Source organism: Ostrea edulis, chromosome 8 (genome assembly GCF_947568905.1).
Source record: "Ostrea edulis chromosome 8, xbOstEdul1.1, whole genome shotgun sequence".
NCBI classification, from domain to species: domain Eukaryota; kingdom Metazoa; phylum Mollusca; class Bivalvia; order Ostreida; family Ostreidae; genus Ostrea; species Ostrea edulis.
In genome coordinates this window covers 24,432,631-24,453,965 of record NC_079171.1, presented here as the reverse complement: position 1 = coordinate 24,453,965, position 21,335 = coordinate 24,432,631, and the positions used below count along the sequence as shown (strand labels likewise).

Sequence of the window (21,335 nt, the reverse complement as noted above, 5' to 3'; positions counted from 1 at the left end):
TCCTTCAGATGAGACCGCAAAAACCGAGGCCCCGTGTCACAGGAGGTGTGGCACAATAAAGATCCCTCCATGCTCAAAAGCCTAGACCTAAATTTTGCAGCCCTTCACCAGCAGTGGTGATGTCTCCATATGAGTGAAAGATTCTCGAGAGGGACATTACACAATATTTAATTAATCAATCATATCCGAGACCGGAGAACACTTACAACTTGATAACCTGTATGCAGGTACATTACGTTCTTGTTGTACTTCCGCCATTTCCTTAATGGGTTAATTAAAAACTTAATTGATTACTTTAAAGTAGCAAGAAACATACACCTTCCGGCAAATTTGAACTGGACGAAATTACTTTTCAATGTGCATGGGCAAAAATAATACGGAACGAAAATTTCACAAAATGAGCATAATATATTTTTAAACAAATTACAATTCAGTCACGAATCCCAACTCTCAATTTATTTTTTTCCTCTTCCATGCTTCCCAGATGTGGGGGTATTCGTACTCTATCTCATGTGTTCGCGCCAGAAGTCCACGTAATCGACAGTAGCGGCATATGTAATTCCCGACCGTTGGAACGTCATGGTGCGGCTGGAATTGAATGTGATCAAACTTTTCAATAAGATTAGTAGATATTACTGTCTCTAAAATATCGAACTCGCACCCCTCACAGTTGATGGTCAGCAGATCAACAGTATTACAACCCACCCCTACCTGTACGAAGAAGTCCACGACATTTACAATCTTAATCCTCTCGGTCTTTTTCGATGGTAAAGTCTGAAAAATGGAAGTTCCGTCTCCCCGGATATCGACAGATATTTCTTTGTAAGTTTTCCCGAGACCAAAGTTGTACGTTTTCACTATTGAATTTAAATTCAACATATCAATGTGCGTGTTTAACTTGTCAAAAAAAGAAGGAACTGGTTCCAAAACAGCGTAAGTCTTCGCTCCAGTTATGGGTACCAGTTTCTGTAAAAGCTGGCCAGTGAATCCCCCGATTTCAACGACTACGACGTCGGATTTTCCTTTGAGGAAGGAGAAAAATTTAGACGTGATATTTCTGTTTAAACGTTCGAAATAGTATTTCAATAACCTTTTGGGATATGCATTTTTCCGGATACAGTGTTTGAAACCGTTTTCTTCCGCTTTTGAAAAGTATTCAAGAAATTTCCATTTTACAGTTTTTATGCATTTATCTGTTTTCGTTTCAGGAAAGATTGGTGTGGCTTGTAAATCTGAGTCCATAATCTGGGTCTTCTCTGTTCTGAAAATATTCTCTAAATTATCACACGTGGTAACTGTTCCTGAATATGTTTCAATTGCAGGCGAATGCATATATTTGACAAAGCAATAAATTGCAATGATCAAAGCCAGAAGAGTTCCGCCACATTTCCAATGCATCCGTCTTTGAGACGTCATGCTGTAAAGAAAAAGAATATGAAACAACAGGCGCCGGACGTTACAAAACCTATCACATCAGTTAGAAATCATGGACCTACGAAAAATACTACAAGGGGTACCACCGACTAAAGGGCTACCACGAATCAGAAACGTTTAGAATCGATTTCAATTCATATACACCTTGGTTCTGATTAATTTCATGTTGATCCTATGAAGTAGAAAAAATATCAATTAAATCTTTCAAATTTTTCTAATTGACATCTAGCATGTGCTACTATCTATCTATCTATCTATTGTGTCTGATCCACAACATGGATACAAGGTCAAATACAAAAAAATTATACAAAGCACTAAAATGACCAACGACACGAACAACGAGATTTAAAATTTTCGGGACGACCCCTCCCTTCTTCAGGACAAACGAAAAGAATTACATAATGTGGGCAATATCAACAGAGAATAATAACAAAAAGTACATATAAATACATCTAGCACTACAACTACACTTATCTACAAACGTATTTTCAACGCAGACTACATGTTTGTTTTTTGTTTGTTTTTTTTTTGGTTTTTAGGCTTGCCAATCAATGTTAAAAGTGGAGCGAATTAGGACATGCCTTATTCGTCCAAAGAGCTGAACCAAAATGAACGAAGTGAACACGCGGTCACACCAATGAGTCACTGGCCTTCGCGCCGACAAGCAATGCGAAGTCACGCGGACACACTTTTACACATTGGGAGCCAAATAGAATCTCAACCGGCCTTTTCCGTTAAGAAGAGAACAACTTCTCAACTTAACGGAAGCCTTTTAAATGTTTCTAAACAAAATTTGTCATCATCTTAATAATATCACATATTTGTCAGTTTTCTTTTCATAAGGATCGTGATAAAATTCATGTTTAGAAGCTCTAAGGTCAATAGGTCATGGGACATAGTCCTCGTGAGATGACAAATTTTAGGCCTCATGCAACACATTACATATTCGTATGATTTTGTACGAATTACATGTGAAATGCGAGAAAAGGGTCGATATAATCATTAACAATCATGGTATCGGGAAATACATACTCTCTAGCAAACAAATCAAGTAGGCAAAGAGATGAAATGACCAAGAAAGATGGGTTTAAATCATCAAATTCAACACTGTACACAGACCTACTAGTGACACGTGTTTGGGGTAAGTACGGGTTTCTGAAATTTCGTGACATTCGATTGATCAAGATATATCTACCACACTCTATGCAATATGATGTTTTCAGAAATATTGTGTATTTCATGAGGAAATTGTTTTCATTCTCAGTGATTCTGCGTTTTGGAGCCGAACCCTCGTGATCCACAGTGACGACTCATCGATTTCGACGTTGTATACGATGAGGAAGGTATTTTGAGAGAACTACTGATACATTTAGAGCTCTTTGGTAAAAGTAAAAGTAACAATATTACAAATTCCACTCAGGATGGTGTTGCAAGACTCTCGTAAGTTCATGCCTTACTTCTGTACAAGTGTTATGATAAGTGTGTAATGCTCATATAAGAATGGGAATAGCTTAACGGAACTCTCATTTAATCAGATACGTACTACAAGAGTATAACATGTTGCCCTTTAACCTTAATATCCCCTTCCTTTATCAAGAAAAAAGGGAAAGGCTTGCAGAAAATAAGGTTAGCGGATGTTTAGTCAAAACATCTCAAGAACGTTTTAAGTGTCATTGTCTGTAACCACTTTAACATTTATACATGGGTTCCGGTATACAATACCACCGATTTTTATTTATTTTTTAAATTCGTCACATCAACTTAATCTAACATAAGTAATGTAAAACCATCATAGTTTCGTTTCTATGCAACTCTGTTGTCATGGTAATACGAGCATGCAATTCAGGTAAATAAAAGAGTCAATTTTTACAGGGAAAATGACATTTTTTATTCAACAATGCTGGATTTTCTTGTTAAATCATCATAAATTTATAATATGTAGCATTTTTATTATTTACCTTTTTTAATTTATTTCTGTCTGAAAAAGAGGTGTGTTTGATACATTTTGAAAAAATATATTTTAGAGGCAAATTTGAGTAATGGATAAAAATTCCCTCATTCAGCTTGAAGTATATGAATAAAGAGACATGTTTGGGAAGATACCTTCTAAGTTGTATTTCAATGGCAACAAACTGATGTATTTCGTCATGACAGTAGAGGTGCATTTGTCAATGTAATTTTCTCTGTATTTAAAGAATATAATTTTGATAACTGACTGCTATTGATTTCAGACTTAAATTTCAACAAATGTAATATGAGAATTAATGTTGGTTGGCATGTCACATGGTTGCTATGATAACAAAATCTTACAATACATCAAACTTATATATCACATTCTATTTCAAGTAAACGTCATTTTATTACACACCATACATGTTCTTCGATAAAAAAAAAAAGCTTTTTTTTTCACTTCAAATGTGGATGATACCTTTATACATTGTCGATATCTTAATTAGGAGTTGTATCGATATTCATCAAAATTACACCGTACTACCATATTTAGAAAATGCATATTTGAATACGTATAGTATCTCACTTTTTTTAAACTATCTCTAGATAAAACCCCGCGCAAGCGCGGGAAATCAGAATTAAATGACATTGCAAAGGGGAAGGACTTTTGAATGCGAGCTTGAATTGTTGAGCCCATTATATTGAATGAACGATATTTTTAATTCAAATGAATTCAAAAATAAGAAAAAATATTTGAATAGTTGCTTACATTAGTGATGTTGTATTTATTGATATCTTATACAGTAAATAAAACTTGATTATAAGGAAGTCACTCGGAGCTCCGAATCAAATATTCTTTATGTAACATACCGGGATAATGGATCTTTTTCCGTACTGAAAATGAGATAATGATTTTACGAACGCAATCGTAATCCATCATGCCGAATAGTTTACCAAAGATAAAATGAACGGTCGCTAATAATTTTAATATTTGAACCTTAGTTTTGTGAATGTGTTTATACATTTGGTAGTTTTTGTCCAATTTTAAGGGCAAAATCATAAATGCACATGTCGTTTCTTCTCGTCTAACGCGATAATCGAAAGCGTAATGCATTATATGAATGACAAACAGAAAAACTGCTATACTGTAAACAGTGGCCTGATTTCTGGGACATTGTCAGGTAGTGTACAACCTAATTCCGGTAAGATGTTTTAACGTTATACCTGTGTCACATTACACTGCGATTAGGTATCCGACTAGGTAGCGGGTTCTGAGCGGCCTGAGAATGCCAAAATCTGAAAAGTGTCCGGCCGGGGACCATGCGGTGAGAACACGCCATTCAGGGCCCGTGTACCCCACCGGCAGCTTTTAGCGCGGAGTTAAATCCTGGCGATGTCAACCCCATCGTAAGATAACGCTCACGTGCTTCAGCGAGTTGTAGACGTAGGAACGGCAGTCTCAGATGCCTCGGAGGATTGGCCATGTCGATGTTGATGGCAACAGCGTCGATGATGATGTTGGAGATGATGACGATGACGATGGATATATATACACCAGTTTGCAATTGCCTTAATTGCACTTAACACGCATGAAAAGGCAAAGGTCACCGAACGATACCCGGATGTTCTCAGAACGGACATCGTCCGGGCTTCATCCGATACCCCTCAGGTGTCCGAGCGGTGACCGCACGGGGGTACCTAGTCCGTACGATGTCCGTATGGGTACCGGACGTACCCCTCCCGGTTACCTACCGATAACCTTACGGATATCGGGCGGCCACCAACACCATCATTCCATACGCTCCCCGCCCGGTAAACATACGGCTGCCTTCCTTGTCCCGCCCGAGGTGCGGGCGGTATATGAGGAGAGCTAATCACCCGGCAGACTTGGAAATGTGTCCCTACGGTGTTAGATCTTGACAGGTCCCCCACCGATACCTATACCTCGCCCGGTACCCGCTAGTAATGTGACACAGGCATTAGGCGCAAACTTCCCAGACCATTCCCGGACCATTCGATATCTGACATATTGGACAGTTTTCGACTTGTTACTATTACTCTCAAGATCTGTGTCGTCACAAAACATGTTCAACCCAAAATAAAAAAAAAAACAACCTTTTTGTTTGTACATATCAGCAGCTGTTAATAAATCATAACCATATGTCGCGATCGTAACAGTGACTTTTATAATCATGGAAAAAAATAAGAACATTGGAAATACGAGATGAATATTTAAAAATTCATCAATATGTCAGATCGGTGGTCTCGGGAGGGGTGGGGTGGGGTGGTGGTCCTTCGTTGAATGAGATATATATTATTAAAATAATTATGAATCTTCGTAAAATGATAAATATGGACCTAGTCAAAACTATTATAAGTATAAGTATACTATCACTGAAAAACTACACAATTTTATGCTGATCATATTGTAAACCAATCGCATAGTCTCGGCTTGCCTAAAAGGCCCGAGAATGTGCGAATGGTATGACGTGGCCGTGCTTCGTTCCATTCTCTCACCAGAGGGCGCGTTATGAACGGAACTCTGGGTGGAGAATGGTTTCGTTCTGTAAATTTCCACAAGGCTGATTCAGTATTAAAACAAGTAAAGCTTTTTAAACAAGAGGTATATGTGCCACATCACTCACCTGAGTCACCTTGGTCCATATCAGAAGATTTTCCATATTTATTTGCATGTAAAACCGTAGTCCCTATTATGGCCCCAAACCTACCCCTGGAGGCCATGGTTTTTGCAAACTTGTCAGAAAGCTTTCATGTAAATGTGAACTTCTTTGGCCCAATGGTTCTTGAGAAGAAGATTTTTAAAGATTTTCCCTATATATTTGTATGTAAATCTTTGACCCCCTATTGTGGCCCCATCCGACCCCCGAGGGCCATGATCTTAACAATTTATAATCTGCACTATATCAGGAAGCTTTCATATAAACCTCAGCTTTTCTGGCTCAGTGGTTCTTGAGAAGAAGATTTTAAAAGATTTTTCCTATAAATTTGTATGTAAAACTTTGATGCCCCCCTTGAGGCCCCATCCAATCCCCGGGGTCCATGATTTTAACAAACTTGAATCTGCACTATATAAAAAAAAACCCAACAACTTTGACCCCCTATTGTGGCCCCATCCGATCCCCGGGGGCCATGATTTTAACAATTTAGAATCTGTACTATATCAGGAAGCTTTCATATAAATCTCAGCTTTTCTGACTCAGTGGTTCTTGGGAAGAAGATTTTTAAAGATTGTCCCTATATATTTGTATGTAAAACTTTGATCCCCTATTGTGGCCCCATCCGACCCCCAGGGGCCATGATTTTAACAATTTACAATTTGCACTATATGAGGAAGCTTTCATATAAATCTCAGCTTTTCTGGCTCAGTGGTTCTTGAGAAGAAGATTTTTAAAGATTTTTCCTATATATTTGTATGTAAAACTTTGATCCCCTATTGTGGCCCCATCCGACCCCCGGGGGCCATGATTTTAACAATTTAGAATCTGTACTACCTAATAAAGCTTATCTATAAATTTCATCTTTTCTGGCCCAGTGGTTCTTAAGAAGATTTTTTAATGACCCTACCCTATTTTTACCTTTTCTTGATTATCTCCCCTTGAAAGGTGGCTTGGCCCTTTATTTTAACAATTTAGAATTCCTTTTACCTAAGGATGTTTTGTGCCAACTTTGGGTGAAATTGGCCCAGTGGTTGTTGAGAAGAAGTTGAAAATGTGAAAAGTTTACAGACGGACAGACGGACGGACGCTGGAATACGGGTGATCAGAAAAGCTCACTTGAGCTTTCAACTCAGGTGAGCTAAAAAACTTGCCGTCTTTAACAGCAACTCTATAGAACGAAGTTGAATTATGTCCCTTGTCTTCATTATTGAATTGAGGTAAAATAAATAATCTCACGGACACTATGCCTACAAAGCTGTGTCCTGACTCCCATTGTAAAAGTTTATATTTATGAAGGGTATATGTACTGGAAATCAAAATCACTGTTCCCTGTATTAGCACTGATTAAAGCCTCTATATCAAATGAAACTGAGATTTTCAGTGTGTATATCAAAATATTTATTTTTAAACAAAGTTATGAAACAAAACAAACTAAAAAGATTTAAATTGCTCAAATTTGCATAGAAATTATTCTTGCATATTGTACAGTACAACTGCTTTAGAAATTAACCAGGATAAAGACCTGAGAATATTGTAATAGTTTTGCCAAAAATTATATCATAAAATACCTAGAGTTTGATGGAAAAGATTAATAATTGTTATTCAAATTTGAGCAATTGTAAGGGGAAAAAAATATTCTGAAGGAATAGGATAGTTTTAGAACAGATGTGTAAAAAAAAAAAACAACTTTAAGTTTACCTGATACAGACAATCTAAACTTACAGCAGGGGTAATTTTAAGCAACATAATATGTAATGAAATGTTACTATCCTATTCCTTCTTAAGATTAGCAAAGTTCTCAAATGCCACTGATAATACAAACAAAAATTGTTACATTGGAATCACTGATTGTCAATTAAAATTATTCTAAATGTCTACTTGCAACTTATTTTAATAATATGACATACAAACTAAAATGACAAGTGAATATTGTAATTGTCTAAGATTAGACAGCAATTTTTTTTTTTAATTTGTGCATGAAAAACTTACAACATAATCTAAATGTATGCAAAAATGAAAACATTGCTGTAAATGAAGTAACCATAGAAATGTTTTGTATTAGTTGCTTTAAAAAAAAGTAATGAGTCAATTTCATGAATTGCATTTTTCTTTTGTTCGTTTTGTCGATTTTTTTAAGATTGAAAATCTTGAAAAATTGTTAAGTCGTACGAAAATTAGAACACCAGAAAATTATCTCCCTTGCCTTGAAGAGCATTTCAACCAATGAAAGAATTGAAAATTTTCACTTCATACACTTTCTACCAATGAAAAAAGAGAGGAAGTGCAAAGTCCGAAGACTGTAAAACACTTCAACTCTGTATACCGTCTTTCAAGACGGTAATCACGGATTGTAGAAACGAACAGGCATATTTTTGTATTCAACAATTATTAAAACTTCTTTCTTCTGTAAGATCAAAATCAAGCATCGATAAACAACGAATTAATTTCATACCATTAAAAAAACAAAAGGACGAAAACTGCTTTAGATCCGCCACCTGTCTTTCATTTTTGCAATTCCAGGGTAGTTTATCGAAAACGAAAGTACATGTAGGTTTTTAATTAATATTACAATATTTACTAATCAAGTAAGATTCTAATATGTATACGGTGTGACCGTTGGACCGAGCGAAGCATGAATTGACCATTGACGTGTCCCAAGTGATAATCATAATTCCATTAAGTACGCTAAATCATAATTCATTTAAAAATGCATTTTATTTATGAAATTCCCCTTGCACTAAACACCCAGTAACATCTAAATATGAAAGGGGGCATATGAGGATAGACTAAGGATCCGCCTATTCATTTAACACGGGGAATATAACGGCAGCAGACGTAAACCGTGCGTTCTGATGTCACATTTAGCCCCGAATTTTTTCTCTCTTTCAAATCAAACAATTATAAACAACAATTCATCCCGTTTGCAAAGAACTAGAGCCACGAATAGCCAAAAATGGCCCTTAGTCAAAACTTGATATTATTCTCGGGGACAGAAGCCAAGAATATCTATTTTTCAAATATGTTATCCTTTTTCCGATATCTTTTCATTTTTTTTAGTTATTGACGTTCAAAGTACCCATTGTTTTGGCCAGATCGTTATTGACGCCGCAATTTTGCTACGTAACGTCACAATTTTACAACGTTTCATGTACATTTACGTGAAAGTTCTCTAGCTATAAAAGTGAAACAAAAACACTATTCAGTTAATTATAATATAGTAAATATCTAAATCTGTCTATATTAATTTTATATTAAAACACACACCTATATAGTATACTCGTACATCTCTTTCTCCCCTCACTGTTTGTCTCCTTCCCTCTCTTTATATTTTTTATTTTATTTTTATTTATATGCAACCATTCAACAGTTTTAAAGTGATATTAATTCCATACCTCTTTACTTAGCTTTGTTATTTAAGTATGACATGAAGATAAACCCAGTCCCAATATTTTAACTGTATAACCATTTATAGCACATACCGATAGTTTTCGGGGGGGGGGAGGGGGTGTTAAAATGTACACGAAAACATGGTGGATCCAACCGTTGACTTACGAATAAGATCTATTGACCTATGTATGTGCGTTTCAATATTACATGTAGTTTATGTTGCATATTGATCACTTCTTTTAACAATCTTTTATAAGTTTGCGGATTCTTATTTTTATTTGTTTGGGGGGGGGGGGGTTATTATCCCGCATGTACATGTAAAGACGCCGAATACAGTAGTAGCCAGGCTTCGGACAGCGGCGTTATTTCAGACGCACGTTGCTACATGTACAAGTTTGATCCTATGTTTCACATTTTTATTTTGTGTCTTGCTATATAGGGAGTTACGTTTATGATGTGTGTGTGTGTGTGGGGGGGGGGGGGGGGGGGGGGGGGGGGGGGGGGGGGGGGGGGCTGTTACAAAAGTAGCCGTACATGTACAGAATAACACATGGACATTTAGTTTAGCCAAATGGAGATAATTTATTTTACATTAGGCTAAGAAAATGTTCACGTGAACTCATCATCAGGTAAAATATGTTCCATTTATCTAATTTCATTAGTTTCCTATCCGGATCATTTATTACAATAATATCTAGACCTATGTGTATTTCAAAATGCCTTAATTATTATCATTAACTCCATAACATCTATGAAACGAATTCATTAATTAAAAAATCTTATTCTGATACTGCTACATATAATAGAACCAAACTCCATCCTCGCATATTAGTGTGCAAACAAAATTAAGCGGATGTTATTTTCACATAAATATAAACAAGAATTTTATCAATCAAGGGGTTAACTCCATGGTGAATTAAAACATCTGTAGTTTGGCATCCACCATAAAATTTGCTTATTTTAACACTTTCACATTTCTTCCTGTCATTAGGTTTAGTTTTTATCTTATATAAAATACATGACGGAAACATATTTCCGTTTTCAGACACTTCCTCCATGTTACAAACACTCAAACTAAATTAAGTAAGACAGTGTAATTTAATAATGTGTTCAGTTCTTCCTTCTATAATGCTTAGTAATATTTTACTTAATTATGTAGGATAATATATTTGAAAAATAAATCCATCAACTTTTACTTCAGGAACGAGTGTTATTCATATAATCACCTCTATTTTAAACAGTATTAATGATATCTTCTTCTTTTTTTCCATTTGTCATTTTTATTTTGTTATAAGATTTGTGTTTTGAATATTTGCTGTTGAGACTTAATTTTCAATGATAAATATAATTGAAACAATGAAATATACACTATTTTCGTTAACATTCTTTTTGCATTTTTTTTTCATTTTCAAATTATTCATTATTATTATCCCTTTTTATTAACTGCCTTGTATTTTTGCTAATTAGATCAAACCAGGGACCTATATACAATGAATTTCATTTAAAAGAAAAACAAGATCCATATTGCTAGATATATTTTTCGTATTCATATTTGTATGTATTTCTATATATTGATTTCTGACAGATGAAATATGCAATGGACCGGAATAGCTGTGTGTCGAAATATAACGGTACCCGATGACGTATGTTCAAATCGGTTGACACGTACACAACCTAACGAATGTTGTAGATAGCTCAGAGACTTGTACTACAAGTTGTAGCCTACAGTCTATCCTTTGTATGTTTATGTGGACGCCTAATTTTTGACTGGTACCCATATATTGTACTATAACTTTAGAAACCATTAAACAATAAGGGATAGGCCAATATATCTTCGCATCTAAGTAGACTATCGAGTTAGGCACCCCTCGGCTCTCCAAGTCTTTTTAAGGAGGTATGCTACACCAGAGAAATTTGATGTAGATGAAAAGTGGAGGACATGTACAACAGTATTTTGAAGTTAAAAATGTTCAAATTTACTTTATTTTGTCAAAAAATACAGTTTTAGTAGAAGGTAATCTGAAAAAAATTTAAAACCCCTGTTGCACTCGAACCTGCGACCTACAGTTCAGCAGTCGGTATTCTAACCTACTGAGCTACTCGGCTAGGTATTTAATTGGAAATGGAAAAGTCAAATATTGCTGATATCGATTTTTTTCATCCATGTTTTTAAAGGAAGTCAGCCATTATGACGATGTAGAGTACTACCTTAAGTACTGCGACAGCGATTTCAACATGCTTACCAGTGCCAAGAAAACTGAATGCATGGAGATGAAACACATGAAGCCAGATATTTATTAAATTCAACGGCCTTCGGATAATTAAAATATATATAGTGTGATAACGTATATAGAAAATGTGTGGAAGTAAAGGCGCGGGCAGACGATGGGTGGATCTCGATTGTATCTGGAGTGGATTGGAGGACTTAGCTTCGTAATTGTTTGATCAAATAGCTAAAACTGTTAACTAGTACAAGGGTTTTGTAACTATCCCTAACATGGTTACATATATATTCAAGTTCATAAATTGAGCATATAATCTATTTGAAATTTTGGGGGCAAAATCGACTGATGTACGTAGCCCAATTCCGACGATGGCGCGGATCCGGTTTTATTTCAATAATATTGTTTGAAATAATCATATTTTATTAACTTTGAATAATTACTGGTTTCGTAAAAAGACAATAGAACAATCCCCAACTATAATATTCAAATATTACGATTTATATTAAACCTAGTTTGAAAAAGTATTCGGATTTCGTGCATGGAATGTGAAATTCCGGTTATTTGCAGAACATAAAAAGTAAAAATTCACTTATCCCCCCAGGCCTCGATCCAAAAAACCTCTTAACTTCTATGCAGTATGTAATATACTAATTTACAATATTCATTAATATTTAATGGATCGAGGCCTGGGGGTTATACACATTTTTGGTGCATATTGTTGGATATTATCAACTTTTACAAAAATAACACAACTGTTATGGGTTCTGCATGCTATAATTTCTATATGCGTGAATTTTCGCGGAAAAAACACACTGGATTTATAAAGTCGAAGGTCTAAGCTATTTCATACCATGATGAAATTTTGCAGTGAAGCTATTTTATTTTACTCAAAATTACAGGGCCATTTTTGGGTATTCGTGGCTCTTGTTCTTAAAAGACAGTTAAAACTAAAAAAAAAAAAAAAAAACAATTCAAAGGGGTAAAAACATAACGCATATTTTTTATTTTAAAAAACTCGTGAACTCGTTCATCTATTTAGTCGTATTACTCTTTTCCTATTTGACGATTGACTAAAAACTGTAACAGTAATCAGTATCCCATTCATTTTTAACAAACTAAGTGTTTGAATTACAAATTGCACGTTAGTCTTGTATTTTTTGGCATTCCAAATTAAAACACGAATAATCGTAGAAGCAACTAATGAGCAAAACAATATGGCGACGCCCATATGGATCACAAAATTTTCAATAAACGTATGTAGAGATAATCTTTATTCCTTTGCTAATTTTCTCATTTTTTTTTCTTTTCCATACGTGTTACCTTTACAGCCTTGCTTCGCGGGCGGGCCTTCGACCCGTCCGAGCTTCGCTCGGTATTATAGCTCACATATGAAACAATATTAAAGCAGTAACTCTGGAGCAAGCGTTTCGGAGTTTATTAGCAAAAATGGTTAATTTATAAGTATAGATGTTCATTTTTATACGCCCGTCAAAGACCTGGCGTATTATGGTATAACGTCATGTGTCGGGTGTTATTTTATCTTTTTATACGGCTCATAAGAACAGAAAATTCGTCGGTGAATTAACAGCGAGGACGATAGTAACGGAATGAATGATGATAGTAACGTAAGAACTTTCGTTACTATCACCCTCGCTGTTTTTTTTCAACGACGAATTTTCTGTTCATATGAGCCGTATAAAAGATAAAATAACACCTGATCGTAATTGTTGCTAGTGTATGATATTTCTTACCTACATATCATTCGCAAATAAACAATACAAATAGATATAATAAGTAAACCTGGTCTTTCCAGAATTTCCTTCCGCATATCATTCGCAAATAAACAATGCAAAATAGATATAATAAGAAAACGTGGTCTTTCCAGAATTTCCTTCCGCCATCTTGGAATGAGAGTAACGATCGTTACTATCATCAGTTTAATACCAGTGAAGATGATGGACTAAAAAAAAGATTTCACCATGCAAAAATATACTGCTTAGATACAAACCCTGAAATGTACCACTACCTTAACTTCGCTTTTTTATGGTTTCTTGGACAGAGCGCTGTACGATTTCACCAGCGCAGTGAGAGGCACGCTGATAGCTACGTTTTTCTCTAGATCTCAAAATGAATGTCCGCGTTATGTAAGATTTACACGCTGTGTAAAGTATTTCGAGCGGTTTGCACTCGTCTTCTTTATGTTCGGCTCGATTCGGATTTACTCGGGATTTCCTGCTGTCAATTAAAACTAATTGAACTTTCCTTAAATAAAGTTAATGCAAACTCCTAGTGCCGGTACAATGCTTCACTGCCCAGATAAAAAAAAACTTATAAGGAAAATTCGAGAATAATTTGATTGCATAATTTAGATTTTTTGTAGAGATATGTATGATATATGGTTTGGAGCGATTTTAATAAGGAAATGGTGTGTAGTATTATTGAATTCATTTTAGAAGTACTGGCCGTGGTTGTAATTTTTTTCCGGTTCATGTTATTTATCTATTACACTCGATAGAATGGATCAGAGTTTAAAGCTGATATGAATTCTTAAATAATTGCGCTGTTCTCATTTTACCTGTCATCTCTCTCTCTCTCTCTCTCTCTCTCTCTCTCTCTCTCTCTCTCTCTCTATATATATATATATATATATATATATATAGAGAGAGAGAGAGAGAGAGAGAGAGAGAGAGAGAGAGTGAAAGCGATTATCCTAGGTACACAGATGTGCGTGTGTTTCCTTGACGACCATGTCTTGCGCATTACTAAAGCATCATTTTATACAGATTTGAATATTGCTTGAAGTGAGAGATGTTAAACTCTGTGTATCTTTTTATTAATTACCAATAGATAATTGTTAAATGATAAATCTGTGTTTATTTCGTTATCTATATGTTTACTGCCAATATTTCCATACACATGTAAGTATTCAAGAAAAGCACACACACACCCCACCCCCCGATTTTTCGTCTAAAACGTTTTAAATGTTTTACTAATTTATGATATAAAATATAATATTGAACGATACATGTTTGACATGGAAATATCAATTGTTTCTCTTGCTCTATACATCTGTATATTACTTGTGGAGATGTGCACAGGTCGAGTCTGCCTAGGAAATCACTCTAACAGATGGAAAACATTCTCTTTATTCTGTAAATGCATAAAACAAAACCTTAAACACAATCCTACAGCAAACACGTTGTCACTCCATACTACAGAGTGCGACACACTTAGCTCGCGTCAATCAGGGGAAATATAATTTAAAGTAGAATATTTTCTCTGCATTGCGTGTGAATACTTTTACATGTACTACATAATTTCCAGATCAGGAAACTTGATAATCCACAAATATGTACACAACTGTGTATCTTATCTAGATACAAGACAACACCGGTCCTTATAATTGATTTTAATTTGTTTAAAATACTAACAGAAATTAATTTGTTTGGACTTGTAAATACTCAATTTTAAATTACCGAAAGTCGATCACTTGCATGACATTCTAATTCGGACAATTCATTCTTGATATTCACTCATGTCAAGCGCTGTGTTAAAATAAAATGCTTCTGAATGACACTTAATTTCTAACCATTCTCATAATAGAGATATGATATTTATTGGCTTCATGACCATATACTATCTAGTACATGTATATTGCCATAAGTAGTATGTGGTCAATCCATAAGTAGTATGTGGTCAATCCGGGAAACATTAAATTTAAGGTTCATTTGAAAAGTTTCGAATATTGCTTAATTATGCTTACTATTATATTAGTAATTAGTCCGTAATGTACCTTGCGCACTTGCACTCAGTAGCAGATCCATCGCGAGAAGAAGAAGAGGGGGTGGGGGTGGGGGTAGGGGGGGTGGGGGGTTGGACTCCCTTTACTTCCTCTAGAGTTTCTGAAACCCTATGTTGGTATACTGAATTTTCCTCGACTTGGACTGGACTCCCTGGATTAAGTGCTGGAAAGATCGGACGCCAATTCGAAAATTACTTGATCCGCGCTTTCCGTATATGTACAAGCTTGTATTTTATTGTTGTTGATTTTTTCTCAATGTTAAAAGAGGGGTGAAACACACTTGATCATGGTTCACACTTTATACCTCGTAAGGAGGGTTATATCATCCTTTTTAGATGCGTTTCCATTGCAAATCAGAGTCACTTCAGTACATACATGATATGTTGAGAAGACATCATCTATAATTGAAGAGGGTGGTAATTTTGATGGTTGTTTGTCTCTTGTTGAACGCTCGAGAATTTTTCACTGAAATGGAGACATCACCATTGGTGATAATTTTGATGGTCTCTTGTTGAACGTTCCGCTCGAGAATTTTTCACTGAAATGAAGACATCGCGATTGCCGGTTTAGGGCTGCAAGATATTATAAGCCTATGTTCGGCGCTTACGGCCTTTGAGCGGAGAGGAGATATTTACCGTGTCACACCTGCTGTGACATGGGGCCTCGGTTTTTACAGATTCATCCGAAGAACAACTCCATTTCGTCGCCTCTTACGACAAACACGGAGTAATGAGGACCTATTCTTAACCGGATTTCCACGAGTATAGAAGAATTAAATGGACGAAAATGTAGTTACTTCCACTAGTGTTCTGGTATATTACAGAAAATTTGAAATATTTTATGATTTTATCTTGAAGGAAATATAATTGACTCAATTAACTACCGTTCAAGCTTGTGAAAGATTTATGAAGAAGCGAAATAATATAATATTTTGAGACAACTCATATGCTTGTTTGTTTGCATTGAAGGAGGTTCTAAATATTTTTGTACTTGATTTATGTAAATTTCTATAAAAAAAAAAAAAACCCACAATATTCTAGTCTTCCAGAGACGCGAGTCCCCTATTGCACTTTACAAGCCTCGTGGTGTCGTGCGAGATGATGACAAAAAGCACGGACAACATAGAGGTGACGGACCGTTGCACGGGTGCCTGCAGTGTAAACGAGACTTCCGGACAACCCTAACCTCTTGTATTTTTCATCTTCCATTGTCGTGGGTATTTAGAATATAATTTCTTTTTTAAAAAACTGTTTTTATTCCACGATGCCGGGCATATCCCCTTGGAATGAGGGGTGATGTTAAAACGCGGAACGGAAAACGGAACGGAACATATTGTATGCATTAATGTTATGAGGAGGTCAGTATTTCGCAAAATAAAAGGTTTATCATGAACAAGGGAAGTAGAAATTACAGAGAGAGCGGGAAGTCATCCAAGAATCCACCGTTTAATATACTTAATACTAATGCATATGTATTTTAAAGTCATTACATTACCATGGAAAATATCAATGAAGAAAAAAAAAATAATCACACTGAAAAAGACCTGAATTTTCAAATTTTATATCCAATAAATAAAAGCCCCCCCCCCCCCCCCCGAAAACCACATTGTTAAAGATAAAATAATTTTTTCAACAATTTTACCCGAATATAGCCTTCTTAAATCGGACTTACTTTTATTCGTAATTTAGTTCTACACCAGGTATATTACATATGCGTATTTATGTATCACATAAAAATTTTAAGCGAACAAGTCCGTTGTGTATAAAATATTTGCCTCATTTGGGATGAAATTATGGGAAAGTTCGTACATTTACCGATATCCTGCGGTTTAGTGTTGAACCCGAAGAGAAACAGCGAGAAAGAAAGATTGAAACAGAACCAATGAAAACTAAGGTGAAGTTTACGATTCATAATATGAGGAATTAACAGATATGAAATAGTTAAAAGGCTAACAGACAATTTATCCTTGAATGGAATTAAAAGGTCACCTCATTATTAATCTAAATATCAAGATAAACGTATTTAGTTTAGAAATAAATTGATAGAAGTCCTCCTTGTGCCGCGGCCACAGAGTGTCTGTTACTTAAAAAATAATATATCAAACACAAGACGTTTAATTTTCTGACAATACGATCACGAATTGTCGTTGTTATATACATATCACACTCCCTGTTGTACATGAAAGTTTACACATACACGGTATTATGTGTAAATTTACATGTAAATGTGCGTTAATGACGATTTGTCACGGGGGAGGTGGGATATTTAAAGTACGTGCGTTCTTTGCATTCTCTACTTATAGGTTTCACTGCTCGCTAACACCTTTGTCAATGCCGACCATTCAAAATTCTTGTAAAAAGCTTTGTAAATTCTTCAATGGGATTAAAATCAGCTCCTCGATCCGCTCCTCTTTTTTATCCCACTACACGTGTAGCGACATAAAAAAGAAAACAGGGTTACACGATCGGGCGACTTCGGTTCGTACTCGTGTCCGAACTCGGGCTACCCGAACTGTAACCGAACGGAGAGAGTTTCAACTTATATATGGTGTATTGTGACATTTGAACTCTACTCAACTAGCAACTAACCCTGCCTTCTTTGAGGGTTAGTGTGGTAGCAATATGTCGGTCTTGGAATCATACTGTGCATGTGTCAGTTTTCAAACGATGGATGTGATTGGCTGGAGTATTATACATGGAAGTAAGAAAGAACATTGGAATATTTACTTTACTAACTCGGGTATGAACCGAAGTCGCCCGTTGTGAATGTCACTTAATGAATGGTATAAAGTTTATGCCGTGTACTTGTCAAGAATATCATACAGGTAAATCGTAAACAATGATGTTAAGTGAAGCGTAGCAACCCCAACCCCCACCCCACCCCTTTTATACAAACCTGATACTTATAACAAGCAAATGCTCAAATAATATGGCGGATAGATAAAGATACATGTTGATGACGGACACTGAAAATTCTAGCATATCCATGAATTTATGTTGCACATGTATCCGAAATATAACAATATTCCGATTTCTGTTAATTGTGTGCAATATATATCACAGGGGCTTGTCTTCCGGATTATGGACAATAAAAAATGAAATAAAAGTATGAATCCTCACCAAAAACCCCTATAAAGTCGTTTTGATGAAAATGCCGACACGTTTCGGCAATTCATGCATCGTGTAAGTCCCCCTCCCCCATTTTACAAGTAGTATCATATAAATACAAGGGACGAAAGTCGCCATCTTGGAAAAAGTACCCCCACTCAGTTCAACACCCGTTTCTGTACTCTAAACTAACAAGTTATTGGAATATCGTGGCAAAATGTGCCGAAGTGTTAAAGCCATCTTTTAAATTAATTAATGCTCTCGGTAACCTCGGAGTACAATATTTCTGAATATGTGATATCAAAGAGCTAGATCCAAGAGTTCAATGCAAGTAAAAAAAAAAGGGGGGGGGCATGGAAAAATTCTTGGGCGAGCGTTTAGGGTGACGTCCAAACATCTATACTGAGCCCGCTGTCCCAACGACTAGAGCGCGCGAAAAACTCCCGAGTTGAAGCTGCGCATTCGTATAGAAGGTTTGTTTGAAGTCAAAATATCTTACATACATGTATAGTCACATATCCCCCATGCAGATAGCAATCTAATTAAAATATGAACCTATGATCCGCTCATCTACTATCGCTACACATATGGATCATAGGATCTAATTTTAATTAAATTGTGTAGATTACGAACTTGTGGTCCCCATACACAATACAGTACACCGCATTAGGCCTGTAATGTTGTATAATGAAATGTAATACCATGGCAACACGATGTGTGCGTGGCGCCATGACCTTCGTTTTGGCGCTGTGGCGGATCTAATTAAGGAGTAAATTTACCCACAGGTATCTGAATTTTAATCAGTAAATAAATTTTAAGAGTTTTTACTCTTTTTCTATTTATATCTATTTGCTGATTAAAATTCAGATTCCTGTGATTTACCAAACACACACATGGCGATTAAAAATTTACTATGATAAAGAAATTGATTATTGCATACGTGTCCAATTATTGCCTATTTGAAAGCATTTGACAGCAATTAAATGATCGTGATCAATGTTATTGATTCAAAGCTTGCGAATGGATTTAACTGTTTCATTTATACAACGACAAAAAGGGGAGAGGGGTGTCAATCATGCAATTTAATAAATTTACTATTACAACGATTGATGAATTATTTGATTATTATGTGAAATTCAAATATCGCATTTGCACAGGCGGATCCAGGAATTTGTGAAAGGAAGGGGGGAGGGGGCAAGCACTTGATCTTTTAGGTACTTTACACAATCTCCACCCCACACCATTTACACCTTTGCTTTTGTTCATAACAGCCAATTTCATGAATGAAAATATTTACTACTTGTTCACCAAGATCTAGTCATTCTTATCGTCACACTTAAATCTGACTTTGAATAATTAATAAAGTTGATCTAAGGGTTACTCCTAATAGGTCGGGGGGGCGGGGGAGGGGCTGGGGGCAGCCTAGACTCCAGAAGCTCTGTGGTAAATGATGTAAATTCTTGCATTCTGAGCATTGCCTGGCACTTCCTTTTCACGTTTAAATTGTTTGCTTCTTAAACAAAACTTTTATGTTAAATACATTTTTTTTAAATCATACTTGTATCTGACGAAAACATCGTAAATATATATCAGTGTTTCGTCTTCTTTATCCTATAAATAAATGATATACTGGTGTTAATAAATTGAATAATGCAATTACTTAAGGAATGAAGCTAATTTTGACCTATGTTATACGATATAATGTAACTTGGTGCAGTAAACTAACATAAGTCAAAATTAGCTTCATTCCTTATAATTTAATGTAAAAAGAAAACAAAACAAAAAAAAAACCAAAAAACAAAAACTACTCTGTACAAGTCTTCATTTATACAAAAAAGTGAACAATCACTTAGAAATTTATAGAAATCACTTGAATCGCACAAAGATTCACTTAGAAACAGACTGAGGAAGCTTCGAATGAGAAAACCGCCATCTTGGTTCCATGCATAACCGGAACATGTACATTATTAATCAAATTTGAAAACGCAAGGTGGTGTTTTGAACGAATCCTGATATAGAAGATATGTGTAGGCTACATATGTAGGCTTAATGATTACTGCGCAGCGCAAGACCGACTTTTGGGAAACTACAACAGAAAGTACTGGAAAGTTTATATATATATATATATATATATATATATATATATATATATATATGTGTGTGTGTGTGTGTGTGTGTGTGTGTGTGTGTGTGTGTGTGTGTGTGTGTGTGTGTGTAAAAATCTAAACCGACATCACATGAAATACGTCATGCGCCAGAAAATGCTACATGAATTGCGGTTCCTTGACTTTATAAAAGTTTTAAACTAATTTATGATAACTTACAATTTCAGATGCGGAATTGTCGCCTATTAAATCCGACACGGTAAAATGTAAACAATAGGGGCTGTAAGTCTCATTTCTTGTTACTTCCGGTGAAGCGTTTCCGGTGACAAGCAAATCCGATTCAGGGATTGGGCCAACTACACGTCCGAAAAAAAACAAAAAAAAAACACGTATGCGTTGATCAGAGAACGCTGTGTACCACAACCATTCATTATGTCCCTGTTTAACAACTTCAAGTACATTGTCAATGCAGTGGTTCAATTGTCGATGGAGAACAAGTTGTATATAGTAACCAGGTAACTGTGAGGATACGTTCATCTTCAACTTCATAAATCATTTATATATTTAATTCAACTCACTTCTTCTCTTTTAATTCAAACAACTCGTCCTATTATTGTTGATGATTAGACATACAGATGTACAATGTA

General features: G+C 35.6%; 1 protein-coding gene and 1 long non-coding RNA gene across 11 annotated transcripts in view; one reads left to right on the top strand and one right to left on the bottom strand.

Annotated features, from left to right (window-relative positions):
* Positions 1 to 388: 388 nt before the first annotated feature.
* LOC130049491 (uncharacterized) lies at positions 389 to 21,014 on the bottom strand. Of its 9 annotated transcripts, none has more exons than XM_056147239.1 (3): positions 20,908 to 20,972; positions 712 to 1,417; positions 389 to 588 (listed from the first exon to the last, which is right to left on the bottom strand). In XM_056147239.1, exons 2-3 carry the CDS (start codon positions 1,414 to 1,416, stop codon positions 451 to 453), a joined length of 843 nt encoding a protein of 280 aa, XP_056003214.1. In that variant the 5' UTR covers position 1,417; positions 20,908 to 20,972; the 3' UTR covers positions 389 to 450. The 9 variants fall into 9 exon arrangements, with proteins under 9 accessions (XP_056003214.1, XP_056003208.1, XP_056003212.1 ...); XM_056147233.1 differs by adding an exon at positions 14,755 to 14,824 and having other exon boundaries at positions 389 to 1,417; positions 20,908 to 20,949; XM_056147237.1 differs by lacking the exon at positions 20,908 to 20,972 and adding an exon at positions 13,683 to 13,986.
* Positions 1,869 to 21,335, top strand: part of LOC125661025 (uncharacterized) — a 28,420-nt gene continuing 8,953 nt past the window's right edge. For both annotated transcript variants that reach the window (XR_007364629.2, XR_007364628.2), the window contains exons 1-2: positions 1,869 to 2,575; positions 2,699 to 2,777. This is a non-coding gene — a long non-coding RNA (uncharacterized LOC125661025). The remainder of the gene's footprint in view (positions 2,576 to 2,698; positions 2,778 to 21,335) is intronic.